Below are 15,490 nucleotides of genomic sequence, written 5' to 3' on the forward strand. Positions count from 1 at the left end.
CAGCACCTTTCCCTCTCTCTTCCTCCTCTGGGATACCAATTATGCGTATATTATTTTTTTTTAGTGTATCACTTAGTTCTCTAATTTTCCCCTCATACTCCTGGATTTTTTTATCTCTCTTTCTTTCAGCTTCCTCTTTCTCCATAACTTTATCTTCTAGTTCACCTATTCTCTCCTCTGCCTCTTCAAGCCGAGCTATCGTGGCTTCCATTTTGTTTTGCATTTCGTTTAAAGCGTTTTTCAGCTCCTCGTGACTGTTCCTTAGTCCCTCGATCTTTGTGGCAAGAGATTCTCTGCTGTCCTGTATACTGTTTTCAAGCCCAGCGATTAATTTTATGACTATTATTCTAAATTCACTTCTGTTATATTATTTAAATCCTTTTTGATCAGTTCATTAGCTGTTGTTATTTCCTGGAGATTCTTCTGAGGGGAATTCTTCCGTTTGGTCATTTTGGAGAGTCCCTGGCGTGGTGAGGACCTGCAGTGCACTTCCCCTGTGCTGTGGTGTATAACTGGAGTTAGTGGGCGGGGCCGCAGTCCGACCCGATGTCTGCCCCCAGCCCACTGCTGGGGCCACAGTCAGACTGGTGTGTGCCTTCTCTTCCCCTCTCCTAGGGGCGGGATTCACTGTGGGGTGGCGTGGCCCGTCTGGGCTACTTGCACACTGCCAGGCTTGTGTTGCTGGGGATCTGGCGTATTAGCTGGGGTGGGTAGGCAAGGTGCACGGGGGCAGGAGGGGCAGGCTTAGCTGGCTTCTCCTTAGGTGATCCACTTCAGGAGGAGCCCTGTGGCAGCGGGAGGGAGTCAGATCCGCTGCCGGAGGTTTGGCTCCGCAGAAGCACAGAGTTGGGTGTTTGCGCGGAGCGAGCAAGTTCCCTGGCAGGAACTGGTTCCCTTTGGGATTTTGGCTGGGGCATGGGCGGGGGAGATGGCGCTGGCGCCTTTGTTCCCCGCCAAGCTGAGCTCTGCCGTCCGGGGGCTCAGCAGCTCTCCCTCCCTTTGTCCTCCAGCCTTCCCGCTTTCCGAGCAGAGCTGTTAACTTATGACCTCCCAGACGCTAAGTCGTGCTTGCTGTGGGAACACAGTCTGTCCGGCCCCTCCGCTTTTGCCAGCCAGACTCGGGGGCTCCGCTTGGCCGGCGAGCCGCCCCTCCGCCCCGGCTCCCTCCCGCCAGTCCGTGGAGCGCGCACCGCCTCGCCGCCCTTCCTACCCTCTTCCGTGGGCCTCTCGTCTGCGCTTGACTCCGGAGACTCCCTTCTGCTAATCCTCTGGCGGTTTTCTGGGTTCTTTAGGCAGGTGTAGGTGGAATCTAAGTGATCGGCAGGACGCGCTGTGAGCCCCGCGTCCTCCTACGCCGCCATCTTCCGTCGGGACTTCCTTCTGTGACCATTATTGTCAAATATCTGTTTTCTGCACCATTTCACAAATAAAGAAGCTAAAAGCTTAGGAAGTGTGTCCCAGCCCACAGTGAAATGGTGGAGTCAGCAGTGGCCTCAAACTTTTTGTCTCTGAGACACATTGAGGAAAAAGCATTTTGCATGGTGCCTCAATATATATATATACATACATACAACTGAAAGAAATGTTTCTTGAATAACATTTATTCTTACTATAGTATTGCACATTCTGTTTTGTTATGTTTACTTCAGAATAGCTATAACATATATATGGTCATTATCTGCAGTCTGAAAATCTCTGCTATGTTCACTTCCTGACTGTACAATAGTAACCCACTTTTGGTTTCTTTACTTGCTTGTATCCTCTTTATTATAACTACCAACTTATATTTTGACAGCAGAAACAAAAAAAATTAAGTCTTGTAGTGAAAAAAGGTTACTTCCCCCCACTTAGGCTTTTCATTTTAAGCTAAAACTGATGAACTAATTTCTTGTTTTTAGTGGAGATTGTGTTTATTGATATTGCATTTTTTGAACTTGCCTTTTCTCACGGTTTCATGTGGACCAGATATATACCATAGTAAACTGTTTCTGAAAGAAGCTTATCTAGCTGCACAGAGGGTGATTTGGTAAACTACTATAGGATCTGTGTAAAATAGAGATTAAAGTGGGTTCATATTATTGTTTAGATTGTACTGTCATTCCATTTATTTTCTGGACACTTGAAATATTCACATATTTTAAAAAAATTATGTAACCCTACTTGTATTTAATAAATGCTTTTGTATTAATGAACAATTGGAAATAAATTAAATCTTTCTCATACTGCCATATGGTGCCCCCATTAATCAAAATTAAGATACCTATCCACGATTTTCTGAATTATTTTATGTGATGAGTATTTCTAGAATTATGGCATGAATGTGTAATCTAATAATAATGGGACCTAGAATTCAGGAATGAAAGAAAAAAATAGAATAATTGAGTTGCTAATAAATAGGCCTAGGGTGTATTAAATAAACCAATGTTTAATATAGTTTCTAGAATTTAACATTGGGAATTAGAATAATATTAGAATAAAATGTAGGATTAAGAATTGTTGGGGAGGAAACATTTTCTTTACCCTTCAGAATTCTTCTGGCTGGTCTAAGAATTAAATTGACATGAGAGATAGATTAACAGGAGAAAATAAAATTTAATTCATATGTGTGGAAGCAATTGAGAGTATGGTCTTATTTTCCTCTTACTTTTGCCTTGACCAGAAGAAAATAAAACACTTATTTTTAAAAGTGAATTGTTTTGGCATTTAAAAAGACTTGAAAACAGACATTTAAAACTACATTTAATATTAAAAATGTATAAATCTAACACATTTTCAAGTGGTATTTTTAGGTGAATTTGTTTCTAGTTACACTGTTTAAATAAATAGAACTATGGCATTTTTTTCTTTAATATATTGGGGAGACATATTTGGGTATTAATTCTCATTTTTCTTAGGTATTTTACCTAAAGGTCTTTTTTTTTTCTTTGTTTTTAGAGAGTGCACACGTGCATGCACATGTGCGTGCACATGCATGCAAGTTGGGGAGGGGCAGAAGAAAAGAGGGAGAGAGAGAATTTCAAACAGGTTCCATGCCCAGCATGGAGCCTGATGTAGGGTTCCATCTCACCACTGACCATGAAATCATGACCTGAGCCAAAATCAAGAGTCAGACAATTAACTGACTGAGCCACCCAGGTGCTCCTACCTAAAGGTCTTAGAAGATTATAAATGCATGAGGATTCCAGAAAAAATATGTTAAATTTTAAGTTTAATGTATTATTTTCATGCTGTTGATTGGGAAATAAAAAGTTATATGACTTGCTGATTTTTCTCAGAGCAGATTTCGTTAAAATAAATGACAAAAACAGAATATTTTATTAATTGTTCCCTTCTCCACACAAGCTGTGTTTCCTGTATTTTTACTTTTTCTTGGTCATTGGTACTAGGGTAAATATATATACAGTTTTCTCCCATTTCAACTTAAAGACTTTCTTTGTTCAGTGGTCATTAGGCATATCATTATATATAGCCCTACTTCAGTCTTAACTTGTAAGGAAATTCTTGAGTATAAGTTGATTCCCTTTGTCTCATTTACTTTTTGCCCACAAGCCTAGACTAATCTTGTGTTTCTGATAACCATGATCCATTTTTCTAGTGACATTTTTCTCACAAGGCTCAGAGTTAGAAAATTTCCTTTTTGTCTTGGCTGTGGAATATATGTGAAAGTCTCTTTTTGAGATTTGCAAAAAAATTATACTGCTAGAAACTTTAGAAAGAAACGGACAAATTAACAAAACAAGACAATAAAATCCCAAATGTAATAATTCTTCTAAGTGGTTAGGAGAAGTCTTAAAAAAAAATTTCAGTATTACTAGAAGTTGGGCTAGGGAAGTAGGTGAAGCTGACCATGAAGGGCCTTGTTAAGTGATGCTTAGGGGAGTTAAACTTTATCTGATGGTTTGTAAGTCTGAAAAGCAGTGTTTATATCCAGGAGGTTATTTCAGAGGACATTGTAGTAGTCTAGGACTCTAGATGATGAGATCTTGAACTGGGGCAGAGGCCAGCTGGAATGAGATTAGTCATGGATTTGAAAAAAATTAAAAAAATAAAATGATTTGGGTGTTTGCTTGATGGAATGGTTATGGATGATGCAAGAAAGAGGAGTTAAGAATGACTTCTTTATTTCTCCCCTTAAGTCATTAGCTGGGTAGTGTTATTACCAGCTGAGTTGGAGGAATCAGGAAGAGCTGTGTGAAAAGGAGGGTAAGAGGGAAGAGCTAAGTGGAGAGGTGAATTTCATCTTGGACATGTTTAATTGGTGATGGTGTGGTGTCCAGATTGGTTATTAAGAATTTGATGCTTAGCGGGGTGCCTGGGTGGCTTAGTTGGTTGAACACCTGACGATGTCAGCTCAGGTCATGATCTCACAGTTCGTGAGTTCAGTTCGTGAGTTCGAGCCATGCATCAGTCTCTGTGCTGACAGCTTGGAGCCTGTCTGCCTCTCTCTGCTCCTCCCCCACTCACGCTCCATGTCTCCCTCTCAAAAATGAATAAACATTAAAAAAAAATTAAAAGAATGTGATGTTTAGAGAAGAGATATGCCACATTTTCTCAATTATAAAAAATACTTTCTTGTATTTCTGATATTGAGAAGTCCCATAATCTATGTACCTTTAATGTGTTATTTCTCCTTAAAAACTATTATTTTATATCATATATAATCAGTGGAATGGGAAGTGCAGATTTTGGCCTTTTAATAGTAGTAGGTGATATTAGCAGGAAAAGTGTGGGATACAGGGAAAAGGCCATACTAGTCTTACAAAAATGATTTGTAAGTACAGAGTGCTTTCATGTGGATTTTGTCATTTGAGGTTCATAGTGGTCATTTGATTATGGAAGATGGTGGTATTTTCACTTTCAGATGGAGAACCTGACGTTCGAAGAAGTGTAAATACAGAGATAATTTTTTCTTAATTATTTTTATTATAGTTGTCTGTGGAATGATAATTTATTATTCACTTCTACAAATGAAAGCATATAATAAGATGAAGGAAACTATTCATGCAGTACTCTCCCTCACCCTTTTTTCCACTCTTCAAATGTTAACAGTTTACCACATTTGTTTTCTTTTTCCTGTATGTATACTTTAATTGTTTTCCTGGACTCTTTGAGATATGCTCCTGTATTCCTAAATACATCAGTGTTTATCTTCTAAAAACAAGGACTTTCTTACATAACGACAGTACAGTTGCCAAAATGGGAAATTACCTTGATACTATTAACTGATCTATAGATATTACTCTGATTTCACCAGTTGTCCCAATAATGCGAGGAATAACTTTTTGATTTGTCAGATTCAACAAATACGAATGAAAAGAGAGTGTTAGGAAAATAAGCAAGCTTTTAGCTTGATGTCAGAGCATTTGTAAACAATCTGCTTTCCTAAGATAATTAATGGACATAAGTCTTTGAGTATAGTTCCCTCCTCTGTATCCTGCAGTTAGACTTTGAAGTGTGGAGAGATTAGGGGGTAGACTACTTTTTGTTTTTGCCTTACAACCTCTTCCCATGCCTGATGGAATAGTAGCCCATGCTCCAAACTTTCTTTGGAGGAATCTTAGCAGAATTTTTCTTATTTAGCTTTATCTATTTCTCTCTTGTCTTTGTTTCATACTTACTAAGCATGTGCTGGGCACTGAATTAAAGTGCTGGAAGTCTGTAGATGTAGTGATTATGATGGTTTATTCTCAAATAGTTTGAGCAACAGCCATTTACAAATATTTCATAGTAAATGTTTTATTACTATATTTGATGTAGGGGTGTAAAAGTAGCCCTTCATAGACCCTAAAAAACAAACAAAACCTCATTGGTAATTCTTTAAAAAAAATTTTTTTTTAAATGTTTACTTATTTTTGAGGGGCACCTGAGTAGCTCAGTCAGTTAAGCATCCAACTCTTGATTTCAGCTCAGGTCATGATCCCACAGTTAATGGGTTCCAGGCCCGCATCGGGCTCTGTGCTGGCAGTGCAGAGCTTGCTTGGAATTCTCTTTTTTTCTTCTTTCTCTTGCCTCTCCCCTGTTCTTCCATGCTCTCTTAAATAAACTTAATAAATAAATAAAAATAAATGTTTATTTTTGAGAGAGAGACAGAGTGTGAGCAGGGGAGGGGTAGAGAGAGAGGGAGACACAGAATCTGAAACAAGCTCCAGGCTCTGCGCTGTCAGCACAGAGCCCAACGCAACTTGAACTCATGAACGGTGAGATCATGACCTGGGTCAAAGTGGGAAACTTAACATACTGAGCCACCCAGAAACCCTTCATTGGTAATTCTTAAACATGCCTTAAACATTTCTTAAGGTATGCCTAAACGTGAGGAAGGCATATCCACTTCCTCAGGTCCTTTGTGTTTATTGTTCCTATTGCCTTAATTCCTCTTGCCCAGATAGCTGCTTGGTGTGTTCCCCTACTTTCTTCAGATCTGTGGTGAAATACAAATTTTCCTGACCAAATAACAATTACCTTTCCCTTCCTTCTTTCCATTTTTCCTTTATTTTTCTCCATAATATTCACTGCCATTGACATACTGTTACTTTTACATGTTTGTGTACAGCTTTCTGTTAGAATATAAGCTCCATGAGGGCAGGAGTTTATCGGTGTTATCACTGAATCTCCAGAGTCTTAAACAGTAGTGCCTTGAAATAGTAAGCATTCAGTAAATATTTGTTGGTTAAATACATGTGCTGCTATTCTGACTGTAACAGACTTAAGGAAAAAAAAACCATTTCTGAGGGAATTAAATGTTATAACTTTAATGCTTTTTCTGAATAGAGAGGTTTTAAAATTCCTTTGTTCTAGAACTTTTCTTTTAAAGGTTTATATTCTATTCAGTTATTGGTTTGGTTGTACATGAGGTTCTTAGCAAATAAGATACTGAAGAGAAACAACTGTAGTGTGTTAAAAGTTGATTTTTTTTAATAAAACAAAAATACTCTTTTCTTACCATTTAATGTCAGTTTTGTTTCAGACGAATTGTAGAAGAAATTAATTACCTCTGTTGTTGCAGGTGATCTTTGCACTTACAGGGCTTTTTTGTTTGAGGTTGTTTTTTGTTTTGTTTCTGTTTTTGTTTTGTTTTGTTTTTAAGATAGGAAATTTCTGTGAGCTCAGTTTTTAGTAATCATAATCGCTTGGCCGCTATTAATGCTTCATATTCCAGCCTCCAGGAAGTGATTGATTAAAACAGCATGATCCTTCTAATCAGCATTGTAGTGATTCTTTGAAGCTTGTAAAGCCACTTAGGAACTGTGATTATCAAATGTCATCCCTACATGTCATCTTTAACAGTACTGATGCTACTTTATAGGAAAACATGAATTTGAGGTAGGTTAACCATAGGTGACTAGGTCATACCAAAATATGTTACTTTCAAATTTTAATAAAAGGAATATTTTAAAGAACATTTTATTTCCTTCTTAGTAAAACATTGTATGTTAAATAGTTAATATTAAAAAAATTAACTATTCTGTTGAGTGTATTTGCTGAAAGAAATGGTTTGACACTTGTTGAAATACTACTTATGGAACTTCTCTTTAAACTTTTGGGTTTTATGCTGAAACCTTTTTAATAGCACCTGCATCCATGACTTCTTGCCTGACATTTCTGTGTTTCTGCCAGGGCTCTATATCCTAAGATCATCAGCTAGTGTATTCTCAATTTCAACTTCTACTTCTACTACTGGCTGCCACTCTTTTTTTCTGGTAAAGTAAGGGAAAAGCAATAAAAATAATGTGTGATGTTCATGTCTACATTTAAAGAAATGTACACAGGATTTAAAAAAAAATTTTTTTAATGTTTATTTTTGAGAGAGAGAGAGAGAGACATACAGAGCACAAGTGGCAGACGGGCAGAGAGGGAGACACAGAAACCAGAACCAAAGCAGGCTTCAGGTTTTGAGCTGTCAGCACAGAGCCTGTCGTGGGATTCGAACTCATGAACTGTGAGATCATTACCTGAGCCAAAATCAGACATCCAACCGACTGAGTCATGCAGGCACCCCTACACAGGTTTTTCTTTTTTTTTTTAAAAAACAGCCTTATTGTGATATAATTTGCATACTATAAAGTTCACTTATTTTAAGTGTCTAATTCAGTGATTTTTTTAATGTTTTAACAGAGTTTTGCAACTATCACCATAATAAAATTTTAGAACATACCGTTATTCCCAAAAGACCCCTCTTCATGCTTATTTGTAGTGATTCCCCTCCCTGCAACATACATGTACAGGTTCTTTTGCAAGGTTGTAGTTCACCTGTTTACAAGGTAGAAAACATGTTTTCATGGGTTGTTGCTTGGTTTTCTTGCTGATCAGCAAGACCTAGCTGACCATGAACAATGAAAGGCTAATCAGAACTTTCGGGTAAAGAACAAAAGGCCTTGTGATAGCAAAAGAGAGAGCTTCTTCCTTGTTTCATGTTTGATTGTGGACAATATTTTGATGCAGCCTATTCTCTTTAGTATCTTTTTTCTTTTATTTTTTAAAGTTTTATTTATTTATTTTGAGAGAGAGAGCAAGCAAGCAGGGGAGGGGTAAAGAGAGGGAGAGAGAATCCCATGATGTGGTGCTGAAACTCAGGAACCATGAGATCATGACCTGAGCCGAAGTCAAGAATCAGGTGCTTAACCCTCTGAGCCACGTCACCCTGGAGCCCCTCCTTTTTTTTTTTTTTTTTCCAGTTTATTTATTTATTTTGAGAGAGAGATACAGAGAGTGAGAGAGTGGGGGAGGAGAAGAGAGAGGGAGAGACAGAGACAGTTATGAAAATACTCTTTACAGCTCAGTTGATTTTTGCCCTCCCTCTCCCCTGTCTTCCCCCTTGATCAAAATTCTCTATCCTTTGCAATTCCCTTCTTCAACAGATCAAACCAAATCCAGTTCTACTGCCTGTAATCTTGGGGATCATGGGGAAAGAAATAAAGTTAATTATAATAATGTGGGAAGAATAATTCTGGAGAGTTGAAAAGATTATTTGCATCTTTAGTCTATATTATTGGCCTCCACAGTAAGTGAGTTGGCATTTCAAAAAGTTGACACAATGAAGTAAAAGCAGTCTGCCAGTGTAAAGGAATTTTGTTTGGAAGGTTGGAAATATCATAGTAGGAGATGGAGAGTTTCCATAGTTGCATATTGAGATATGTCCGCGGCATAGTCTTGGCTCTTTCTCCCCCCTTTCTAGCATTTAAAACCCTAAATTTCTTACTTCTGAAAATGGTGTGGTAATATTTCCTACCTCACATTTATTAGGATTTCATCAGACAGTATATTTGGGAATATGGTGAACGATGTCTTGAATATTCAGTATGGTGGTGGTTTCCTCTAAAAGAACCTTCTAGCAATTTTGGCAGCAGTAACTCAGGTGGCTCAAGGCCTTAGCTATCATTTGTAAGCTAGAGGCTGCCTACATTTTTATACCAGATGTTGTGCTGCATCCAGAAATCAATAAAATGATCCTTTTCTTTTTTTTTAATTTTTTTTTTTTTAAGTTTATTTATTTTTGAGACAGAGAGAGACAGAGCATGAACGGGGGAGGGTCAGAGAGAGAGGGAGACACAGAATCGGAAGCAGGCTCCAGGCTCTGAGCCATCAGCCCAGAGCCCGATGCGGGGCTCGAACTCACGGACCGCAAGATCGTGACCTGAGCCGAAGTCAGACGCTTAACCGACTGAGCCACCCAGGCACCCCAAAATGATCCTTTTCTTAAAGACATCACGATTTCTCAGAAAAGATAGCTAAAACAATTAACTGCAAAACATTGTGATAACTGTTAAAAAATTTTTGGGGGGAATTGGAGAAGGCTTTATAGAAGAACCAGTCTTAGAAAGAAATTACATTTAGCAGTTAATGTTGTACTCTCCGTTCCTTATCTTGTTTTATTTTCTATTTATATAAAGAAAATTCAAAGTAGTTTTTCTGTTTGCTAGTCTATCATGGTAATCAGAAACTTAAGAGAAGTTCCTTCTCAGATGAGAATGCAGTTTCATCTTTTTTTTTTTTTTTTTTTTAATGTTTATTTATTTCTGAGACAGAGAGAGACAGAGCATGAACGGGGGAGGGTCAGAGAGAGGGAGACACAGAATCTGAAACAGGCTCCAGGCTCCGAGCTGTCAGCACAGAGCCCGACGCGGGGCTCGAACTCACGGACCGCGAGATCATGACCTGAGCCGAAGCCGGCCGCCTAACCGACTGAGCCACCCAGGCGCCCCTCATCTTATTTCTCAAATGGTACAAAAGCTACAAGACAAGTTTATTCAGTATATTCACTGATGATGGATATGAGTTAAGGTGCTAATATTAGTGAGGCCAAATAACATCTTCTGTTTACTGGAGCTTTTAGTGTGATTGTGGTTATGAGATAAGTAATATTAGTTTAGTTGGTGCTAGCTTATTTGTGTTGCTTTTAGTGAGATAGTGATATGGATAACTCAAAATAACCCAATATTTGAATTTTAAATAAACTTTTGATTTTTTTCTCAGCAGATTTGATTCCTAGTATGTTAAAATAAATTTTCACAATTTGAGTCATATACTCAGTAAGAGTAGTGAAAACAGATAAAGAAATATGCTGAATGCTTGAGTTAAAGCCTTGTCAAGAATATTCTAAAATCTTGCTATTCTAAATGTGCTTTGTGTATGACAACATGGGCATCACTGGTTGTTTCTTAGGAATGCAGGATGTCAGATGCCATTCCAGGGCTACAGAATTAGAATCTGCATTTTCATAATGTCCCTAGGTTTGTGTATGCACATTAGAATCTGAGAGATACTGATCTAGAACTGACTTTGCCTTTCCTTAGCTTAGTTTGAGATACAGCTGCTACAATAATTAAACCTTCCAGGTAATTACCTATTTTTATTTCTCTATTTGTTTATCTTAGATTTTTGTGTAAACTTCAGAACAAATAGCTGGAAGTATTGTAAGTGATGGAGAATGGGGAGGCAACTCTAGCTAGAACAGTCATGAGAGTCCTCTGTGAGCAGGTAGCGTGTGAATTGAGGCCTGTACAACAAAGTGGGCCAGACATGTGAAGACCCAAGGAAGAAACATTTGGGCAGAAGCAGCAACAAATGCGAAAGCATGAAGGCCAGACAGGGCATGTATGATAGTATGTGAGTGGGAGTGCTATGGTGAACTTGAAAGTGCTATTAGAAGCCTTCTTCAGAGTCAGGGTAAACCATTGAGCCTGCCATATAAGGCCTCCTGCTATCATCTCCTGAAGCTGTCCCCAAATACTTTTAATACTCTAGCCTCCAATCATACCAAAGTCTTCTACCATACCTCACCTTTGTTAACCTTTGCCAAGAATGTGTCTTGGTATATTCTGTGCCTACTGCCTACTAGGCAGCCTTTAAATTTTTAGATCAGGCTTTGTCACCTATGTGAGACCTGCATGCCTTCCAGCAGACTTTGTCTCCTTAGTTGGAGACATTGCCCCTTATGTATATTGCCTTATGCTAAAATTGATACTCCATGTTATAATTAAGATTTATCCATGTTGATACATGCAGGTTATTCATTTTCATATTGTATGGTGAGATAATCATACTAGTGAACATATAAGTTATTTCCAGTTATTTAGGAACCATGCTGCTGTAAATTTTTTGGTACAAGCTTCTTAAATATACATGTATTAGTTTCTTTGTGTGTTTTTCAGACATATTCAGCCATGACCCAGAGAAACATTGTACAGCATGACTTGATTTATGTGTGTACGTGTGTCTGTATACACATATATGTAATCGATTTTTTAAAAAAGTTGAACAAAACTATATTTACCCTTTGTGTGATGAACTTAAATCTTTCTTCCTTCTCTTCTAAAAATAAGTACTTATTGAGATTAATGAGTTGTGACCTGCCATATAAAATAGCTGCTGTAGGGTATGTTATATGTGAGTGTGTATGTGTACTAAATATGCCATATTACATATATAGCTTGGTAAACCTATGTGTATGTGTATCTAAGCATGTGTGAATAGATTGCCTTGTAGAAGGGTTTATTCATCTAGAACTTTTACTGGATTTCACCAAATTGTTTTTTAAGTGGTTATACCTATTTATACTTGGCTTGGCCTCCTCACTCTGGGAACTTAGCTTTTTACCTTTTGTGTCTATGGTCTTACAATAGCATTTACTTGGCAGAGTTGGTAAGTACTCATTGAATAGTTTTGTGAATGAAAATTAGGATTTCATACCAGTACTTGAATGACTGCCATGTTGAACAGTTATTATTTTACCAATTTTAGGTAAATTTTACAAGTCCAGTGTTATAGAGTGAATAACCCAATTGTAATTTTGGTTAGGCTTTTAAAAGTCTATTTTTGGTAGTCCCTGGGTGGCTCAGTCAGTTAAGCTTCTGACTTCAGCTCAAGTCATGATCTCACAGCTCAGAGTTCGAATCCCACGTTGGGCTCTGTGCTGATAGCTCAGAGCCTGGAGCCTGCTTTGGTTTCTGTGTCTCTCTCTTTTTCTGCCCCTCCCCCACCCACTGTTGCGCGCTCTCTCTCTCTCTCTCTCAAAAATTAATAAACATTAAAAAAATTTTAAAAAGTCTATTTTTGAAGGTCCCTGACTATATTAGTTAAAATGTGATAACTGTATTCCAAAGAAAGATGCATTGACAAAATTGCATTATTATTTCAATTGGTAAAAAACGATTGGGGCTAACATTTCCAATAAGTGATTTTTCCTTGCAGGAATCAATAAAATGGTTTTTTTTTTTTTTTTTTTTTTAATTTATTTTTGGGACAGAGAGAGACAGAGCATGAACGGGGGAGGGGCAGAGAGAGAGGGAGACACAGAATCGGAAACAGGCTCCAGGCTCCGAGCCATCAGCCCAGAGCCTGACGCGGGGCTCGAACTCACGGACCGCGAGATCGTGACCTGGCTGAAGTCGGACGCTTAACCGACTGCGCCACCCAGGCGCCCCAATAAAATGGTTTTTGATAGTTGTATGAAGCTGTATAAAACCTGAACATCAGTTAACATTTAATTATATCTCGCTTTTTGTTCAATAGTAAATGGCCATTTTTTTCTATTACTGCTAGCATGATTCTTGTATAGTGCTTTTATACATTTGATCCCTTTGTTATCTTTGGTTATTGTAGAATGCACCACTCTGTTTGGTGCTACAACTTTTTACCTGTATGGACAGTTACTATCACATTGTGCAATTGATGCTTTCTAATTCATTCAGTCATAACATTTGCTGCATCAAAAAAAAATTGTGCTATAGAGAAAAGTCTCCATTTGTATTTGGCTGTGGGTCTAACATATTCTGAGGGGAATCATTCTATTTTAAGAACAAAAATGAAGGAAGCCACACTTGGAGAGTGTTGAAAATCTTTACCCATCAGCTCTGGACTCACTGCAGTTTTGGGAGTTGTCTTTTTCTAGAGGAGGAAAGTATTGTATTTTGATTTTCAAAGTTTCTTAGTATGACAATAACTTGCACTTCAGCAGTGCTTTAAAACTTTCAAAGTATTTTCCATACAAGACTCACCTAAGAATGAGGCAGCCAATGTTGACTATACTTAACATATGAGAACCTTGTTGAGAACCTTGTTACTAGTCCAGGAAAGTTTATGCAGTTCACTGGTGGCAGAGAAGGTTGAATACGGGTCTTTTGGTTTCTAATTCATTTTGATGCTGTTAGCCATCAAACATTTAAATAGAACATATCCTAGATGTTTCTCAGGTTATAGGTATCATTTCTGAAATTTAAAAGCAGGATATTTTGGCATAAATTGTATATGCATAAACTACCTCCTAAGGAATTTTCGAGAGGAATGTGTGTAGGTAGTTTTACTGCATTGTAATTACTGAGTTTGGTGTTATTTTGTAGATTTAACTCTCACCTTTAGATAAAAAGTATGCACTTAAAACAGAAGTCTAATGTTTTAAAAAGCTTGGTTTTTATTGATACCTCTTACTGTATATAGTTTTTTCATAATCAAGTGATTTATAAAAATCAATTAAGTATAAGTTTCTGAATAGTTGACACATAATTGCCAGATACTACTTTTATTTTTCCATTTTTACTTTAATTATATAAGCAATATATGCAAATAATCATAAGTATATTTAAAATTATTGAGAAAATACTTTCAAAGATACAAAGAATAGTATAGCGAAGGCTTTGTATTCTTGTATCCTTAATGTAATTTCTCTACAATTTTTTTCAGAATTTTTTAACCATGATCCAAAGAACTAATATTTCATAACATACCTTAGTTCATATATAACCTTTCTTAAATCAGGGTTATATTTGGGATTTATCCATTTCATAGACTTCTTGAGGCAGATGTTATTGTCCCTCATTCTTTCTAACAGTTGATTAAAAAGTTTTCCCAATGTGTTGAATGTAAAATGGGGGTTGTTGTAGTTTTAAAGGGCATTTTCCCTAATTGCTAGTGAGATCATGCATATTTTTATGTTTATTGTCCATACATTTCTTCTTATGTGAATTACCCATTCATATCTTTTTTATGTTTTTCTTTTATGTTGGTTGTCTATTTCTTACTAATTTCTACATTTCATTGAAAACTCCTTAATTTATATTTGTTGGCAGTCTTTTTTTTTTTTTTTTTTTTTTTTTTATTTATTGTGAGAGAGAGAGAGAGAGTGAGACCAAGCTGGGAGGGCCAGAGAGAGAGTGAAAACAAGCTGGGAGGGCCAGAGAGAGAGGGGGACAAAGGATCTGAAGCAGGCTCTGTGCTGACAGCAGAGAGCCTAGTGTGGGCTTGAACTCACAAACTGTGAGATCATGACCTGAGCAATACTTTACACACTTAATAAAGAACTTACTTTATACTGTGGGACATTACTGGTCCTGGTTTAAATATGCTAGTGAAAACACTATTCACATAAATTAGTTTTAAATTCTTAGGTTTGGGAAAGTTTCTAGAAAAGCAAAATTAGTAAACTCATTAAAGTTCTTGAAGGTTGATTTATAACCTTGCTGCCGGCACCATTGTAAACTTTGAGCATGTAGAATTTTGTAAGGCTTCATTGTAATTGTATAAAAATCAGTGTCTCACTTAAATGCTGTCATAATATTTATTTTAGTTTTTAATATTTATCTTTGTTTTTTCTCCTTAATTAGGTCCTCGATGGGCTTCCTGGAATATTGGTGTGTTTATTTGCATCAGATGTGCTGGAATCCATAGAAATCTTGGGGTTCATATATCCAGGGTCAAGTCAGTCAACTTAGACCAATGGACACCAGAACAGATACAGGTAAACATTTCCTTCCTGAAAGATTATTTTAAAATATTTAAAATGAGGGGTGCCTGAGTGACTCAGTTGGTTAAGTGTCAGACTTCGGCTCAGGTCACAATCTCCAGGTTCTGTGCTGACAACTCAGAGCCTGGAGCCTGCTTCAGATTCTGTGTCTCCCTCTCTCTCTGCCCCTCCTCTGCTTGCACTGTCTCTCTCTCTCAAAAATAAATAAGCATTAAAATTCTTTTAAAAAAATATTTAAAATGAATTTAAAATCTT

General features: G+C 37.4%; 1 protein-coding gene across 6 annotated transcripts in view; it reads left to right on the forward strand.

Moving 5' to 3' along the window:
- SMAP1 (small ArfGAP 1) overlaps positions 1 to 15,490 on the forward strand; it is a 206,648-nt gene that overhangs the window by 37,315 nt on the left and 153,843 nt on the right. For 5 of the 6 annotated variants that reach the window (XR_013555666.2, XM_078447065.2, XM_078447064.2 and 2 more), the window contains exon 2: positions 15,096 to 15,229. Coding sequence is in view for 4 of the 6 variants with exons in the window: in XM_078447065.2 (XP_078303191.1) it covers positions 15,096 to 15,229 (134 nt within the window). In the remaining 2 variants the exon portion in view is untranslated. Of the gene's footprint in view, positions 1 to 15,095; positions 15,230 to 15,490 lie in introns of those variants that run through there. The other variant, XM_078447063.1, reaches the window with a different exon arrangement.

This window comes from Panthera onca, chromosome B2 (assembly GCF_046562875.1).
Source record: "Panthera onca isolate mPanOnc1 chromosome B2, mPanOnc1 haplotype 2, whole genome shotgun sequence".
In the NCBI taxonomy this organism is placed as follows: Eukaryota; Metazoa; Chordata; class Mammalia; order Carnivora; family Felidae; genus Panthera; species Panthera onca.